This window comes from Gymnoscopelus braueri (assembly GCF_963280865.1).
Source record: "Gymnoscopelus braueri genome assembly, chromosome: 22".
Lineage (NCBI taxonomy): Eukaryota > Metazoa > Chordata > Actinopteri > Myctophiformes > Myctophidae > Gymnoscopelus > Gymnoscopelus braueri.
Window position 1 is genome coordinate 7,728,956 of NC_137624.1, and position 19,300 is coordinate 7,748,255.

The 19,300-nt window shown below is 42.1% G+C and overlaps 1 protein-coding gene across 4 annotated transcripts in view; it reads right to left on the reverse strand.

Moving 5' to 3' along the window:
- Positions 1-19,300, reverse strand: part of pitpnm2 (phosphatidylinositol transfer protein, membrane-associated 2) — a 90,368-nt gene that overhangs the window by 47,489 nt on the left and 23,579 nt on the right. For all 4 annotated transcript variants that reach the window (XM_080418879.1, XM_080418881.1, XM_080418878.1 and 1 more), the window contains exons 4-13: positions 17,471-17,685; positions 16,280-16,401; positions 13,649-13,882; positions 8,435-8,767; positions 6,722-6,817; positions 6,224-6,328; positions 5,264-5,328; positions 4,111-4,201; positions 2,429-2,582; positions 1,085-1,274 (exon numbers count right to left, since the gene is read on the reverse strand). In XM_080418879.1, coding sequence (XP_080275005.1) covers positions 1,085-1,274; positions 2,429-2,582; positions 4,111-4,201; positions 5,264-5,328; positions 6,224-6,328; positions 6,722-6,817; positions 8,435-8,767; positions 13,649-13,882; positions 16,280-16,401; positions 17,471-17,685 — 1,605 coding nt within the window. The remainder of the gene's footprint in view (positions 1-1,084; positions 1,275-2,428; positions 2,583-4,110; positions 4,202-5,263; positions 5,329-6,223; positions 6,329-6,721; positions 6,818-8,434; positions 8,768-13,648; positions 13,883-16,279; positions 16,402-17,470; positions 17,686-19,300) is intronic.

Below are 19,300 nucleotides of genomic sequence, written 5' to 3' on the forward strand. Positions count from 1 at the left end.
CCTCGCTAAATAAGTTAAAAGTGCGCGTTCATTTGGTTCTAAACACACAGCGGATCCGTGAGAAACGGCCAGCGAAAACAGTTTCCAAATGCGAGCCGCCATCTTGAAGATACAGCCGATCAACGCTAAACAGTGATCAGCGAGGAGAAAAACAACAACCGAGAAAATCGAGTTTTAAACAGGATCCCAGACAGGAAGCGGATACGATCGAAAAAACCGGAACCCGAATAATTCTGTTTCCGACCGGAAACCGGAAACGGAAATGGATCAAAAAAATTCGGAAAGTGCACCTGGGGCAATTTCAATGGGAATCGGCGGTTCGCGTAGATCTACGCGACTGGCACGCTGCGGCTTTAAATAGGTTCGCGTAGATCTACGCGACTGGCACGCTGCGGCTTTAAATAGGTTCGCGTAGATCTACGCGACTGGCATTCAATGTGTTAATGGGCGTGGCAACGGCACCGCAGGGCTCTAACCCATTATTTCCAGTGGGTTGCACAGCACCAAAAGGACTGTTTGCTGCTCTGTCGAGCAAAGTGGCACGGGCACCACAGAGAGCTCTGTGGAGTCTCTGTTGGTGCGCTCAGCGTGAGTTGAGGTCAACGTTCGACATTGCTAAACTTTGACTGCTGCACACCATGACAAATAATAAACGCACGGCCAATAGAAAGATGGAATCATGGCCACGGTTTTGGGGAATCTGAATCAACTAAACATAATGGAATCTTGAAGGGATTAGAATACGGTAAAATACTTAAAGGGATAGTTCACCCCCAAAATGACTTTTTTTCTATCGATTAGTCACCCCATGGAGTTGAATACATGGATATTTTTTAGTTTTTGACGCATTTCAAAGTCAATAATTTGATGACCGGCAGCGGTTCCGGTAGGAGACACAAGGAGTCTCCTATGTGTCTCCTACTGGTCCGCTGGTCATCTCCATGAATTCAAGTCTCCATGAGGTGACTAATCGATAGAAGAAAAGATTTTTTTTGGGGTGAACTATCCCTTTAAGTACAGTATTTGTGTACATGTACTTCATAACTTCCCACCGCTGGAAAGCCCCTCTTAATTCCACACTGACCTGACCAGAAAAAGAAGATCCTTCCATAGACTTCATGAAGTCACCGTAGACCTGATTGGCTCGCATGATGACGGTCGCCACGGCGTCTTGGTACTGCGGTGCGGAGGTGGCCAATAGGGGAAGGGCAGCGAGTGGAATGTGGTCCTGGCTGTTGGACAGGCAGCCCTCGTCGTAACTGTAAGGACTCAGGCTGGACGGGAGAACGGACACGATGGTTAGTTGGGTGTCTCAGTGTGTTTGTACTTGTATTACTGTTCTTGTGTCCACACAATTAAAGCAGAATTTGAGAAATAGACATTGTGGGGACAATGTTACTGGTCCTCACAATATAAATAGTTTGTTTTATGGTTAAAAACAGTGAGAGAGACACAGAGAGAGAGAGAGAGAATGTATGTTGAAGTCCCTGCACTGGTCGCCTGTTAGTTTAAGAATCAATTTTAAGATCCTTTCATTGGTTTTTAAATCACTAAAATGGCAATGAAACAGTCTATTTATCTGAGATGCATTTAGGTACAGTACAGTATGTACTTTGTGTGCCTGGCAAGACCCTTACGGTGCGTTTTAACAGCGGGCGATCAGCGGGCGATCAGGATAGTATTTTCCGGAAGTGCATTATATGTCTATGAGAGCCGGCGACTACTGGCGATAGGGCGAAGTGGGTGGGGGGGCGATGAAAGATGGATTTTCTTTATCTTTTGGACGATGTCGCCCGGGATCGCCCGAGAGTCGCCCGCTGTTAAAACGTACTGTTAGAACCTCTGACAGTGACAGTGGTCTCTTAACTGTTCCAAACGCTAGAAGAAAAGGGCATGGAGAAGTAGCGTTTAACAGCAGCGTGGAGTCCCTCATACTAGTGTCTTTTTCCGTATTTGCTCTACATTATATATCTTCTCTGAAAATAGCCGATCTACAAGCTATTTTCTGGGAACGTTTTCCCCCAGAAGGATGCTGTGGTTTGAAAGCGAGCCTTTGATTAAAAATACTCTTTTTAATCACTATCTTCTGTGAAGCAAATTGAGTTGCATTTAATGCATGAACTGTGTGTTATAAATAAGGTTTGATTGACTGATTGCCATTTTTTTCCCTTTAAACAATGCATTATCCATGTATTTGATTAGGCAAATGACAGTTGATGATACACCTGTGGTGAACATGGTCTCTGTCGGGCGGAAACCTCATATATTATGTCCAAAACTGTTGCTTTTCAGGATTCAAATTCAAAAACAGCAAAAGTAGCAGATCGACAAACTCAAAATGCGTCGAAAAATATAAATATAAAATATAAAATATGGAGATAAGAGCTTTCTGCCCCGACAGCGACGATAATGTGCGAGTGTTGCTCACTTGGATACTAGTGAAAATGCATCAGCGCACACAGCAGGACAGGGAACCAGACGGATGGCGATGCGACCCAGCGCTGTGGGATAGTGGAGTCTCATCACCGTCTCAAACGCCCCGCTCAGCGTGTTCACATCTCCTTGCTTGCTGGTCTGTTCGCCTGCAAAAAAACACAACAGAGTTGTGGGATTCTCGAAAAGAACGAGATCATTATCATGATTAGGATGTGTGTATTGTGTTTTCCAGTCGTTTGTTTCTGTCTCATCCATAACATGGATGATGTTATCATTCTGTTTAGGCCATGACTTTAGAATGCCTAAACACTGATTACAGTAATTTCCCCCCAATGTTTCTCCCTTTCTCCCAATTTGGTCATTAGGCTCTATGCACAGCAGCCATATTGGAAAGAGATTGGGCCTCTTCCATACTTCCTCCACAGGTTACCAATGATACTGATTATGGTAAGGCTCTGTTCCATTCTGGTCAAACAGAGTCAGCGTGCTGATATTGTGCATGTTGGCTCACTGGAAACACTCTGCTATACCGGTGGGTCTCAAAGTGTGGTCCAGGGACCCTCATGGTTCCTTGGGGGGGTTCAAAATGGCCCCTTACAGGTGTGTAACTCTGAGTGTACAAATGGTCTCAGAATTATGGGGGTCCTTGAAATGAAAGCATCTGAGAACCACTATGCTACACTAAATGGCACAGAACATTCATTAGAATCATTAGTAACACCTGTGAAGGAAGTAAGGATGCGATCAAAGGTTTTTCCAACATGGCTGCTGTGCATAGAGCCCATTTCCTGAATTCCTCGATCCCCACACAGACGCGTAAATATATTCTGCATCTGGGTTACGAAAAGACTCAGCCCCACCTGCCTCTGATTGGCCAGAGCTTGTTGCCTTGTCAACAACTTCCGTGACACACGCAGAACTGCCTGTCACATGCCTTAAATAACTCCCAATACCACATGTTTTCCGTGGCGTGCACCGTTAAGCATTAGACTAGTAATCCCAGCACCACAGGATTGAATCCCATTCCCAGTGCTGTTTATTTATATTATCTAAAATGTGTCGCAAATAATTTTATTAGGATTAAGGTTAGGTTTAGGCCCACTCTGTGAGAACAGACTACAGCAGTAGTTCTAGGCAAAAAAAACTTTACAACGACAGGGGCGCGCCGTCTCTGGCGGACTTGAGCAACGAGCGGCACCGCCGAATGAGCGAATCGCCGTGCCGAACTTTGCAAATTCCGCCAGAGCCGACTCAGCGGCGTTCGAGTTATGTACCGATAGGGACACAATCGTAAATTATCGCCCCTCCCCCCCCCAGGCAGTGTGAGCGCCGAGCATTATTTTCCAGCATAGAGGAAAACGGGCCAGCGCTGTCCTCCTGGAATGAGACACAGGGACTGGCGAAGCAGTTACGCGTGCGTCACAGAAAGGGGGGCGTTCCGTAGGCCAATCAGCGGCAGGCAAGGGCAGGTCTTTTCGTAACCGAGATGCAGAATGTATACGCCACACAGACTTGCGTCGTGATGCGTCATGAGGCATTGTGAGCTTGTAGGCTATTTCCAACAGCTAGTCTCCGCCACGGTGGGCAAGGAACTTTGCCCCCGCACCACCGGAAGCCCCCCCCCCCCCAAACAGTGATTTCTACACAAAGGTCTTGTCTGAAATCCGTGTGTACCAGAGCCTGTGTCCAGAATGTTGCCTCCATGCAGGACCAGAATGAGTACATGAATCTTAGAGGACTGAGGACACTGTTGGGACGAACCATCCTGCAGGTTGAAAGGGGACAGAAAACAGGGTAGAAGTGGAGACAGGGAGGGAAGGGGAAGAGACAACAACAGAGTGCAGAGTGAGTGTGTGGTGAGGGTGAACAAGGAACAGAACATGAGAGAGAGAGAGAGAGACAAATGAACGACATGCAGGGAGGGGGGGGGCGTGATCTAATTCTGTGGAGTAGTACAGTGGCATAATGCATGCTTCCCAGTGTCCTCTACTAATGCACTGGTTCTCAACGTGGAGCCGAGGTACCCTCAGGGTTCATTCCAGGGGGTCCCCAGCTAAATGGCTGATAGTTAGGAATTACGTAAATGGACCCTTACGGGTCTGTAACTCAGAGAGTGCACTAATGGAACCAAATGGACCACTGAGGATTGAAGTTCTAGAGATAAAAAACAACAACTAAAAACCCTGTTAACAAAAATGGGGGTCCGTTGCCTGGTGCATATCAAACCCAGGGACCTTGAAATTGAAGATTTTTATGTCGCCCAGAGCACCGATACACATCCAAAATTATGTGTTACATCATGTGCTTTATCTGAATGTTAAACAGAGTCATTCACAGTTTTATCTCCAATAAAAAGGTATTTAAAATATTGTTTTGTGCTCATATTAGCGTTAAGTATTAAGTTGGTTTTTAGTTATCATTCCATACACTCCATAGGGCTGGACCACACATCGACAAATTACATTATCAACTTGCGACGGGCGTTGTCCCCCTTGAGTAAAAGATGATCTATTTCTAAAATAAATAAAATATTGAAGGTGTTTTTCATTTTATATTTTTGTTATAGAGGATAATTATAATATATTAAGGCATATGAGGCTCATTAGCCAGGGATCATTTTAATAGAACTACTGCTGAAACTGTCTAACTGACTTTTTTGTAATGTCATTAGACCCTGGAGGATTTTACTGGGTAGAGTTGCGCCATAATTTCACCACATCATCAGAATAAGTGAAGGTTAGTTTGAAGTGATCATCATTTATTGATACAGGCAATGATAGATATTAGTTTGACGTAGACCTGAGTAATATTAGTAAAGAAATCATACCTCAATTTGTGTGTCCTGACTACTTGTGACTGTGTATTCCTCACCAGACTCTTGATACAGGGATTCTGTGAAAACACATTTAGACACAGAGGAGAAATGATTTAGACAGACTATGAAATTATGTTCATACATACAGCAATTATCAAAGTCTTGTAGGGCAATGTTAAAAGGGTAGCATTTGTTTCTCAACGTAGTGCGAATGTGTGTGCAAAGTTTCACCGCAATCGTCGCAAACGCTGCGTTCATGATTTGAGGCATTTTGTTCAAAACGGGCCAATTCTGCAAACTTTAGATGTCAATCTTAGCCAATCAGGATGGAATATGAAAAATCTAACAGATCCGTCTTGATCACATGACTATAGAGATCATGTGTACCGTGAAATTTTGATAAAATCTGAAGGAGTATTATTAAAAAAAATGTTTTACATTCCTTTTCACATTTGTTTTGCACAAATCGACCTCCTGGTGGCACTATAACAGGCCGATCTGAAAAATGCAGGCATCCAGGGAGTGTGTTCGCTGCGATCGGCCCAACGGTACTGGAGATTAGCTGCTCACAGAAAGTCGGACAGACGGACGCACGCACGGACACACACACACACACGCACACGCACACGCACACGCACACGCACGCACGCACGCACGCACGCACGCACGCATGCACGCACACACGCACACACACACAGACAGGGTGCAACACATATAGTGTCGGCCATGCCTTCGGCCTGGCGGAGACATCTATTTGCAGACTTGACATGCCCAAAATAGTTAAACCAGGATCTATTGAATTATCTATCAATTAAATTAAAGGGTCGATCAAATACTATTTTCTTTCTTATTGACCGTGTGAATAAATATTATTATGGGTATGAGAAATTATCACCCAGCACTCTGGCACAGTTTAATCAGCCTGATGGGTGATACTCTACAGTGTATATATACACATGTATAATAACCTACCATTTCCTTCATCTACTTCTGTCGTCTCTATTTTGTCAATCAGATCATTGGAATTCCATTTAGCGATCTCTGTGGGAAATATCTCCTCATTATCTGAGAAGTCTTCTGCAGGACGAAAAACAAGAGCATGTAAAAGGCATGTAAAGTTTGAGTAATATATACTGCTGGCACCAGTATTGTACAGAAACATTTTAACTGCAGTGTCATGCAATAACAATAACACTAAAATAAGACGACAATTGACACAATTCAACATTAACAGCTTTCCAATTAAGTAATGCAAGTTCACTTAATGAGAAGGAATTTGCAGTTGTGTCTTAAAAGAAATTGGGCTTTAGCTGTGTATTGTACAAAGGGTATATTGTACAAAGCGCTTTGTGACCAAAGACTGGGCCAAGTTAATTAGAGCAAACAATTTATTATCTTTTTAAATAGCCTACTTTGCACACACTTTTAGGATTATAGTATGTACAACACAGAAACGGTCTTTGAGCGTACCATGTGCATCAAAAAACTCGTCGTCTGTGCTTTCATCGGAGTCCCGGGCAATGCTCTGCATTCTCCACTCTGAAATGCTCTGGTGAGATGGGCTGCCTGTACACATAGGAAACACTGGATCAAACTTCACGACAACATACAACAGACTTTACATAAGAGAATTAATTATCTTTCTTATTGCCGCTGTCGGGGCAGAAACCTTGTATGTCCAAAACGGTTACTTTTCAGGAAATAGAGAGAAAAAAAGTGTTCCACTGGATCCAATGTAGTTATTATTTAACGAGCTCTTTTAAATACTTTTCACTGGTTCAATATTAATATTTATAAAACCCACATACAGACTTAACCACTTTCACTTTTAACAAAAGCTTGTGCTACTTTTGCACGACACTGCTGTACGACAAAGTAGGATAAAAAAGTTGAAATATGGAGATACAAGGTTTCTGCCCAACCAATCTGGGAACCCATTGCCAAATACAAAGGAAAAACAGCGCCCTCTGCTGTTTTTTACTGTTTCACTTGGCTCTGGGGGGAGCTAAATGGAGCACCCGTGCGCAAGGAAACCAGGGTTTTTGGTCTGCCCTCAGCGCTCCACTTCCGGTGGTGCGCTTATGTTTTCATTCCCACTAACAATATTTCTACACGGAACACTAACACCACTTCTCCCAGAGAACATGGATCGTTTTGGTTATAAGCCCACTTGTTTCTATGAGGAAAGAGCAAGTTAAAATGTGAATATCTTTCCGTGGTTTTGTCTGCTCCGAGGACGCTATTGTTAAATGAGTTTCGGTTTTGTTTTCAGTGGGAAGCGAGAGCAGACAGTAAATCCCGCCCACTACATTTGGTTGGGTAAAGCGCCTTTGATCTGAAAGCACGCCCACTTGTAGGCCAGTGCGTACACGTTATGACGAACCCCCCCGACAGATTCAAGCGGAGAGCAGAATCAGTTCTTGAGAGATTACTGCCCGACAGACACGTTATATTTTATCATACTTCATTTACATAACGTCTCTGTCGGGTGGAAACCCATTATGTCCAAAACTGTTACTTTTCAGGATTCAGATTCAAAAACGGCAAAAGTAGCAGAAGCTCAAAACGTGTTGCTTTGCACCGCATTTCGAGCTTGCAGATCTGCTACTTTTGCTTTAGTCTTAGTGTGACGCTGTTGTATGATCAAGTATAAATTTACGAAAAAACACAAAAAGTTAAAATATGGAGATAAGAGGTTTCTGGCCCGACAGCAACGATAAGGTACAGTAAGACACGCGTTGGGTATAGTTAAAGGAATAGTTCACCCAAAAAATTACTTATTTTCTATCAACTACACACCCCATGAAGCATTGAATTCATGGAGATTTTTTTGATGCTAAAGTATCCGGTAAGAGACTCAAGGGAGTCTCTTTACACCCAGTCAATATTGGCTTAGGAATGCGTCAAAAACAAAAAAAATCAAGGCTTCATGTTGTAAGTCATGTTTTGGGTGAACTACTCCTTTAACCCATTTAGACCTGAGGCCGAGTCTAAAAACGCCGTCTAAATCCTGACCTAAGTTTTCTGAAAAACTTCAAATATTTATTCAAAAATGATAAAAAACGTATGTTGCTATATACTGTACATATAGCAACAGGAACCCCAAAAGGGGTTCCGCCCTGAAAGGTATAGTTACAAAATGGGGTTCCCGCCCAAAATGTGTTAAGATACGTGACTCCACACCTCTTTTAGAAGACCGGTTGGAGGATCTAGAAGAAATGGACCACTGCTTGGTGAGCTCCCCCCGCGTCTCATCCGTACCCGTCTCGGGGATGACCCCCAGCAGCTGGCCTTCGGCCCCCCCCTGGTCCTGGTCCTGGTGGCCCACGGAGGACCCCCCTCCTCCGTTGGTCTCGGCTCCCTCCTCCTCGGTGAGGCTGTACTGGGCCATCTTCCTGGCCAGGGCCAGCTGGGTCTCCAGCTCCAGCAGCCGGATGTCGTCGATGGTCAGGCCGTACCACTCGTCCTGCCAGCACCACGCCTGCCGGTGAGCTCGGACCATCACTTTGCGTAAGCCTGGGAGGGACGGAAAGGACCCCCACATTGATAAATATTTGGCCGCGGACCCCCATCTGAAAATATATTGTGCCAGGAACCCCCAGAAGCAAGGATTTGTGTTTAAAATGTTCACTAAATGTTCAAGATTTTAGAAAAATAGCAGATCTACAAGCTCATAGCGCAGCACCGAGTGCCGCGCTATGAGCTTGTAGATCTGCTATTTTTGAATAGCCAACGTTAGGGGTTAAAGTGGTTAAAATGCTAATGCACACTAGAACCCCCCCCCCCCCCCCCTCCACTGTATATCTGATATTCTTGAGAACTACTTTTCTAAACCACTGTTCTAAAAGAGTTTTCTGGAAAAAAATGTTTGATGTCGATCATAGTCAGATGGCAGACAGAGGCTAGAGTGGCATTTAAGTATAAAAAAAAAATATATATATATATATATATATATATATATATATATATATATATATATATATATAGCTAAAATCTAAAATAAAACAGATGCTTTCTGGGTTTTAATGGGTTAAATGCCACTCTAGCCTCTGCCTGCCATCTGACTATGATCGACATCAAAATGTCAGTCTTGTTTTGTTTTTTTGTACATACAGTAGCACCTTTTCCGGCCTAGAGAGAGCCGGTACAACTTAAGGGGAATTGCTGTTTTCAACGAACGCATGCAAAATCAATAATAAAGGTAAATGTATATCGGTTAAAGGGGTCAATTTATGAAATAGCTTAGATGATGAACAAAAATGTTTTAGCTCAATAAACAAATTTAAAAAGATGTGCAGAATACAGATCTAACATAATATATAAATATAGAACATTGGTATGATATGAAATATATTTCATATAATTATATATATTATATGCTATATAATTTTACTATGACATAAAATATACTTGAGAGATACTATCAATTATAATAAAAAAACAGAAGGTTGGTTTCTGTTACTATTTTTCTCTTTTTCTGTTTTGAAAATCCAAGTGATTTTTTTGTGTTTTTTTGTTGTTTGTTTTGTTGTATTTTCTTACCTATGATAGTTATTGAAAGGTTAAAAGGGTAGGCACAATAAGCTAAGGCTTCAGCCTACACCTTTTTTGTCTATGTTTAACCCTAACCCAATGATAACAAATGAAGGCTTTGTATTAATTTGCTTTTAATTTTTTTAAAGCAAATTAAACAAAATAAAACTACTACTAATACCTTCAATAATAAAAAAAAGCCTTTAAAACTGCCCGAGCTCTCCAGTGCTTTCCGGCTTATCGTTGCTGTAGATCGGCTATTTTCGGCTAATATTCCCCTCAGAATAGGGATGCTAGGGTTCAAGTGGTTGGTGTAAAAAAAAATCCTATCACACAAAGATTTGGCAGCCCCCCTGTAGTAACTCTGAGGACCCCCTAGGGGTTTAGTGGCCTCGTGGAAGACTGGCCATTGCGACACCTTGTGTGAGTTTACATTTTCATTTCCGCCCTATAATGACATGCCCCAAAATTGGGACGACAGGGTTAAAGTGGTTAATGATTCCGAGCTCCTGTGTGTCTATCATAGTATGTGAGAGAATGGTCTGAGAGCAGTGAGAGAGTGTATAAACAGCACCCAGATTACTGTGATTAACCTGCCAGCCAAACACAGGCAGCAAATGATCCTGTCTGCTGTTCTCTGTTATCTCAGAGAGCCAGTGTTCGCTCTTCTTTTCTCTCTGGTTCTACTCTTTCAAAATTACACTTCTCTCTTGCGATATAATTGCTTAACCTCGTTTCTTCCGTCATTATATTGTGGACGCTCTTTCTGTCTCATTTTGCTCCCTGCTTCTCCTGCCGGCTTTTATTACTGGAAACATATGGGAGAGTGCAATCGAAAGACGGTGATTCTGGTCAGAAGAGTCAAAACTACAATCAGTAAATGTTGTGTCCTATTCTGCCAGAGAGAGATAACGGAAAGTGATTCGAACCCGAATATCTTGCATGAAACCCCCCTTGGCCAGGAAATAATATTGGTCTTATCAGCTTAAAGGCATTACTACTTGTTAACCAGTTCCTAGCCGACACCAGGGTTAAAATGGCTCAGTGGAAGAGTAGGGAGACCACGTCCACGCCCTGCAGATGTACCTACCCGGGATTCAAACCCAGATCCGCCATGCAAGGGCAGAAGCTAACAGAGATGAACTATTCTTTCACTCGTCAGCTAGAACAACTCGCCTTGGGAAGGCAAGTTGGTTCGATTTGAGTTTCATACAATGCCTCTTGTCAACTAGTAGGTCCTGCCTGACCACAATCTAAATGTCTCAATGGAAGAGTAGGGAAAGACAACCTCCAACCACTGCAGATGTACTAGTTATGTATATTGTATTAACATACTTTTCCATATACATTGGTTAAAATAACAATGAATTAAAGAGGTGGTGCCATGGTTTTGCACTTTTTCTGTTTTTCATGAGAAAACAGCCCTTTAGTGACATAGTAAATATATACCCTCCCCCTCATTATCATAACACAACAGGTGTGGGCATGAGGAGGAGGAGGGACTAGGACGGGTGGGTGGTGCTAAGGTGGTGGAGGAGGTGCTAAGGTGAGAACCAGGTATACTTAATGAACTGGAGGCGTGTCCACATAAAAAAATAATTTTAACAATTTCTGTACACTTTTTTGAAAAAAATCTTCCTCCTAGTATAACCATAATACCTGATGATTATGTTTTAGGGGGGGGGGGGAATCACTGAAAATCACGGCACCCCGTCTTTAACTAAAATAAGTTCCGGATTGCTGCTTTAAACTAGTGTAAGGGCTCTCCACGGAGCGTATATCTCCATCAGGCTGAGTTGCCTGGGCTGTGTGGTGAAATAGCATTTATAGAACACACAGAGCAACTTTTCAACATTTGTGGCACCCTAGAAGTAAAAGTCGCCTTTGGCAGTGTGCTGCATAGAGGCCTCTCAACGTGCGATTCCAATTTGGGGAGGATTGGATGTTTTGGAAGCCAATTACAGGCAAACAGTATAGTATGGAATATCAAAACCCTATTTGATGCTCATTGTCACATGCCTGAATACTTGTACCTAATTTGGTGAAAACATCATTGTTGCTTTGCTTGTGGCAATGCATTGTTCAGAGGCAGTGGTGGACAGTAACGGAGTGAATTTACTTGAGTACTGTACTTAACACATCGGGTGCCAAACACGGTAAAAAACGTGTTTTCAGAGAGTATCGCTTAGGTGCCGAACACGGTAAAAAACGTGTTATCAGTCTTTTTGTTTTTTGTTTTTTTTTCCACACGGGGGGGCTAGCGCAGCTCTGGAATCACCCACGGTGACTCTGAGAAGGAAGGGACAGATGGATCATCGTGCCAAAAAATATGGCTACCCGTCCGCTTCCGTTCTATCTCCTTGATAAAAACCTCTGTATCTCCTTAAACAGATAAGTTAAACAATATAGACCCAGTCTAGTAAAAGTGTGCATACTTCATAAAATTACAAATATGAATGATAATGATTCATAGATAAGCCCTAATAAAAAGCCTGTCAACAGAACCTACTGTAGCAAGTTCACACTTTTGAGTGTTACTTGCATAATGTCCTATAATGTGAACATACTTCATGTCTGAGAAATGCTTACATTTCCTTCTTCTGCTGTGAGTTTTTAAAAGTGTTGCATAGCGAGTGCTGACAACTTTAATTTGCTATTTTCGTGCCCTTTATACTCTAGTTTTAACAAGAAACATGGAGACATCCATGCTCAACTAAAACGTTTTCAGACATATCAGGATGAGAAAACAAAGCGACCTAACCTACATTGTATTGAATGGGAGCAGGGTGGAGAGCAACTGCTCAACTGCAAGATCGATATTTAAATAAGATAAGGGCTACAATTTCTCCTATGAAAGCAGGCAGGTGCTCGAGCACTGGTTGGCTCCTACAGTATGTGTGCACCTGATGGAGGCACTGCATGCTACACAAGTTACAGGTTAAACTGCAGGCTACACAGGTTACAGGTTAAACTGCATGCTACACAGGGACTAGGGAGTCACACGTAACGTTGCCAAAGAAATTAGTGCTGAATTGTCAGATGTCATGAAAGCTGTGAAGAACTGCTCTCTATTTCACCATTCTGAGGTTCAATGGATTTCACACGGAACAGTGTTCTCACGCATGTTGAAGTTATGTGTCTAGTCAGAAGTTTTTACTTCTCCAATTTTTTACTTCTCCAATTTCAATGTCTGGGTTGTGAGCTGAACAGAATTTTAAAGTTCTATGCAAGGCCACAATGCAGGTGCCATTCACGTTTCTGTATGACAGAATGGAAAGCGTTCTAAAATATAAGAATCGTATGGGGTCCCTGCTTCATCTCTCTGTCAGCTAAGGGGTCCTTGGCCCGAAAAACGTTGAAGACCCCTGATCTACATAAAAGCGGAAATACGTCATCCAGGCGTGCAAACGTATCCATATATCCACCACTTTTTTGAGTTCTTGTTTCAACTCAAAACAAAACACGGTAATGGCAGCAGCAGGAGAAGAATGAGCTGAGTGTGAGCAGCTGAATCAGCCTGACAAACCTCCAAGAACACTCCATGGCCTTATCTGAAGTCCATGTTATGAAAAGCGCACACACAGACAAAAAAACATACCAAACTGCATCGCTTACAAGGTTCTATAAATTCATTGTGAAAACATTACAGCAATGCATTGATATTGGATTGGTATTTTTAAAAGCATGTACTTTTGAATCCCTAAGTATATTTAAAAGCAATTACTTTTGTACTTTTACTCGGGTAACATTTTGACTGAGCTAATTTTACTTGGGGTGGAGTAAATTTGACAATTTACAGTATCAATTTAGGGATCCTTGACGCGAAAACCTCTGAGGAACCGGCTGTCTCACAACAGTACCTACCCACATCATGGATGAAGCGTTCGATCTTGGACTGCATCCCCCAGTATCTGAACTCCACCTTGCAGAGCTTGTAGGCACACATGACGGGGGTCTGCCCATGGTTCCGGTTGATCTCCTCGATCCAGTCCTCCGTCAGCGGGCCTCGCTTGGTCTTGACGGACTGATACAGCTTGGGGTCTTCCTCCACCAGGTACTCATGTGGAGGGATGTAGTCTCTCACTATGTCTATGGGGTCTGTATGGAACACATTAATGATAATGCCTTTATTCGTCTTTTCGAAACAAAGTTACTTTACAGAAAGTGTTGAAAACACGAAAAAAACACACACACAAAAACAACACATTATCAACGGAATAAACAATTTACCTAGCAAAACCGGGAATGCATCTGTGTAACCACTTTAACCATTATTTTATACTTTGGCTATTCACAAATAGCAGATATACTCATAATATGAGCTTGTAGATCTGCTATTTTTGAACAATTGTGAAAATTTGTGCAAATCTTTGAATATATATATTTTTTAAAGCGAACATTTGTAACTCAAATCTGAGGGAACAACATATATTTCAGATGGGGGTCCGCAGCCAAATACATACCATTTTGGGGGTGCTTGACATGAGAAAGTTTGAGAACCATTGATTATAGCAACATACGTTTTTTTTTTAAACTGTTGTGTATAGAATGTAGAAGACATTTGTAGAACCCCAAGAAGCAAAGATTTGAGTTAAAATGTTCGCTTTACAAAACATATATATTCAAAGATTAAAAAAAATAGCCAAATAAATCTTAAAATGACACTGATGCTTTCCCGGTCTTAATGGGTTAAAGGCAAATAGTCCTAAGAGAAACACTTAAGATTTGAAGCAGAGCACTGATTGTGCTAGTCTCAGATCCTCAGGGAGGGCGTTCCAAAGCCTATAGGGGCCCGGGCCGCTAAAGCCCGTTCACCCCGATAGGACTATTAATCTTCCCACAAAATACATGGAAGTGTTTGCTTCCCAGTTTTTTAACCACTTAAACACTATATCGTTGCTGTCGGGTGGAAACTTTGTACATGTCCAAAACCATTAATTTTTTATTATTAGTTTATACATTTTATAGTGAAAATAGCAGATCTACAAGCTGGTAGATCTGCAATTTTCTCTCTTTTGTGCGACACTCTTGTATGAGGATAGGGCATTAATTTACGAAAAAACATAAGAAATTGAAATATGGAGATATTAACGATATATATCAGTAACGATATACTGTATTTACTTTGTCATATTATGACGAATAGAGATTGTTGTCCTTTTTTTGTTTTCTTACAATTTCTGGAAATCTTTCACCAATTATGAGACCCAAAATAAGGATGCCAGGTTTAATGTTAAGAGAGAGGGCAGCAGAAGCATCTGCAATATCCAGATTAATTTATGCAAATCATATGAGTGAAGAGTACCAGCATGCCGCCATAGCATGCTGTAAACCTGCTGTGCATGTGGTCCATTGTGGCATGCATGCCACAATGGGGACATAATGTCCTCTCAAGTAGTAACACCAAACAAAATGTGACTTAAGGGGAAATGTTTCTGGTCACCTTGAGAGAAATGCTCACTTTCATGGCTAATAAAGCTTTTTAGAGCCAAGGTTACAATCAGTGGTGGACAGTAACTAGGTACATTTACTTGAGTACTGTACTAAAGTACATTTTTGTTTTTAGGTTTTTGTTTTTTGCAAGCTGATGACTTTCACTACACTACAATTCAAACATAAGCCCTATTTCATAAAATAGTGAAAATTGCAAGCTCACAACGCGCTGCGGCGTGACACGAGCTTGTAGATCTGCTATTTCCCCTATTTTCTGAAAATGTCTGACATTTCTGATCATTTCTAAAAATGTGTTTCGTAATTTGTACTTTTGAATACTTGAGTATTTACTACTAGAGTGTATACTTTGTCCACCACTGGTTACAACAATTAAGAAAACGTTCAGGTTGTGTGAGTTAAGATGAGGCATTTAGGGAGTAGATTTTAGGGTTAGGGGTTGGGTTTTTAATGGAAAAAGTCTCCACGTACGTAGATGGCAATACGTGTGTGTGTGTGTGTGTGTGTGTGTGTGTGTGTGTGTGTGTGTGTGTGTGTGTGTGTGTGTGTGTGTGTGTGTGTGTGTGTGTGTGTGTGTGTGTGTGTGTGTGTGTGTGTGTGTGTGTGTGTGTGATGTAATCACACCAAGGACTCTTACCCCCTGCAGGGAATGTCTGTGTTCACCTCATCAGCATCCCACATCATGCTGGGGCATCACACACACTTTCTCTCTCTCTCACACACACACACACACAATCTTTCTCTCTCTCACACATACACACGTGCGTATGCATGTACGCACACATGCATGTACGCACACATGCATGTACGCACACATGCATGCACACAGGACAACAACAGAATGCATGTGTGCTTGTGTGTGTGTGTGTGTGTGTGTGTGTGTGTGTGTGTGTGTGTGTGTGGGTGAGTGTGAGTGTGAGTGTGAGTGTGAGTGTGAGTGAGTGTGAGTGTGAGTGTGAGTGTGAGTGTGAGTGTGAGTGTGTGTGTGTGTGTGTGTGTGTGTGTGTGTGTGTGTGTGTGTGTGTGTGTGTGTGAAACACTAACCTATTGTCCTCTGTCTCTTCTCTGCAGAAGACAGATTGAAGACGTCCACTTGACCCCCAGTGTCTGGTTTATAATAAGTCTCGATGTCTATAGAGAACTTCTCTACAAAGGGACACGTGTACCTGAGAGAAAGGGACAGAGAGGTCGTCAGGGATGTGTCCCTACCTTTTTTACTTAACCACTTGAATCATAGCGTCCCTATTCTGGACATGTCATAATAGGCGAACATTCGCTGAAGATCTACAAGCCCGAAAGAGCTGGAGATAGTGGGAGACCCCTGCTACTGAACAAACATTCATATAGCAGTGGTTCCCGAACGATTTAGCACGAGACCCAAAAGAGAAGAGATTCGATGTCTCCCTGTGACCCAAACCAGTGAAACGCGCTGTGAGCTTGTAGATCGGCTATTTCCACTTGTGGTTTTAAAATTCATGGAATTTCTTCTTTTTTTTTATGTATCAGAATTCTGGAAAGTGTGATTTTTGACTTTTGAAATAATAATAAAAAAAATCTTTCCCGACCCACTGTTTGGGAAACCAGTGATTACTATCTGAATATAGAGCTTTAACTTATTTTATCCACAAAATATCACTTGCATCACCATCAATGACACAATTAAATCTCACAAAGGTAAACAGCCTAAAAGCCAGTCCACACCAATGCAACTCCTTGCAACATGCAACTCCTTGCAACATGCAACTACTACATGCAACTACTTGCAACCATTATCCCCAATGGCAGTTGCAACCAGAAGTTGCATTGGTGTGGACTGGCCTTGAAACCGTTTTTTTGCAAGGAGTTGCGACTAGTTGCATTGGTGCGGTCTGGCCTTAAAGGGATAGTTCACCCACAAAAGGAGTTTTTTTCTATCGATTAGTCACCCCATAGAGACTTCAAATCATGGATATTTCTTTGTTTTTGTCGCATTCCTAAGACAATAATTTGATGACCAGCGGACGGGTAGGCAGCGGTTCCGGTAGGAGACACAAAGGAGACCTCTTTGTGTCTCCTATACCAGAACCGCTGCCGGTCATCAAATTATAGGCTTAGAAATGCAACAAAAACTAAAACAATATCCATGAATTCAAGTCTCCATGGGGTGATTAATCGATAGGAAAAAAAAGTCATTTTGGGGGTGAACTATCCCTTTAAGAGGTCAAAAACAGTACAGAAAGCCAAGCTGTCTCTTACCGGGTGCGGGTATAGGGATAAGCGTTCCAGGATTCCTCCTCCACTCGCAGGGCAGCTTGGGGCAGGATGGCACAGAACCAGGAGGGGATGTGTTTGCCGATGTGGTACACCTTGTGGGTGTACTGACCCGACCCCCCGGGGCCGTCCTCGTAAGGCTTGTTCTCCAGGATCTCCACGCCGCTGCCCTCGCCACAGCTCTCCTCTCTGCTCTTCTTCTGCAGGGGTTCAAAACAACAGTTTTGGTATTAAGTGCATTGCACTTTGTACTGACCATCTTAAAAGCTGAGATTTGTAACTTTTATGCAGTGGTGGAAAGTAACTAAATACATTTGTACTTAAGTACACTTTTTAGGATTATTTACTTTACTGGAGTGTTTCCAATTTTCAATACTTTTACTCCACTATGTACATCTCAGAGGCAAATATTGAACTTTTAACTCCACTACAATTATTTGAAAACTTTAGTTACTAGTTACTTTTTAGATTTTTATTATAAAACATACATTAACCACTTCAGCCCTATGCATACTTAGGCTATTTGAAAACAGCCGATCTACAAACTCACAACGTGTGAGCTTGTAGATCGGCTGTTCTCAAAGCATTTTGAAACTTGTGAAATGGGACATACTGCAAAATGAGTACTTTTACTTTCAGTACTTGAGTATATTACTCTTACTCAAGTAAATTAACAGAGTGTTTCTACATTGTGATATTGGTACTTTTACTTTAACTACAAAATGTGAGTACTTCTTCTGCTTTTACTTTTTTTTATTATATTTTACTTATTACAATAAATTCCCGATTGTAGCTTTAAAAATACTTTTGGGAAACAATCACCCCAAGAAGCAGAGGAAGTGGTTCTCAACCTGTGTGTTGGGACCCATAAACTGGTTACATAAATTAACATGAATGTTCAGTCTGGGTTACGGACAAAAAAAGTACCAATGTGTTGCTTTCCCTCTCTGTCATGTGTGTTACTTGCACTTCAGATTTCATGTGCTTCACTAATAGTCAGAGTTTAATAGTCATAGACAGATCCATACATTCCGTCTTCCAAACTAAATGTTTCAAAATCAGGGCCGGCAGATGGCTTAGCCCCACAGAGCCTGTATAAGCCAAAACTGTCTGAGGAGCCTGCTGCTCCTTACACTAAGCCAGGGATTACAACTCAGTTTATAAACACAACAGTCTCTATGGCATTTACTTGAGATGTAGCAATCAACGGTATGACAAGGACATGACCATTGCCTGAAGCCTGATTAATACTTTGTTGTACGACATTATCGCTGACCAAATACAGCAGAGCCCAAGCTCGCAGCGATACATGCACACACACGCACGCACAGTCGCACACACACACACACACACACACACACACACACACACACACACACACACACACACACACACACACACACACACACACACACACACACACACACACACACACACACACACACACACACACACACACACACACACACACACGCACGTATTTAGTATTCCTATTAAAAGGCAGGGCAAGTGATCTTTTTTGGTTAAAACAAAAACTTTTTGAGAAAAAAATCAAGCTTTATATTCAGATAGTAATCATTGCGGTAGAGAGTGTTTGTTCAGTAACAAGGGACTCCCCATCTCTCCTGCTCTTTAATAAACAGAAAACCCATTCTCAGGCGGGTTGCCAATTTCAGCCAATTAGGAAAGAGAACCCATTTATCAGCTTCAATTTTATAGCGTTCCAGTTTCAATTTTGCCTGCTGCTCACTACGACCTGAAAATGTATTTTCTGTTTACTAAAGAGCCGAAGAGACCGGGGAACCCCTGTTACTG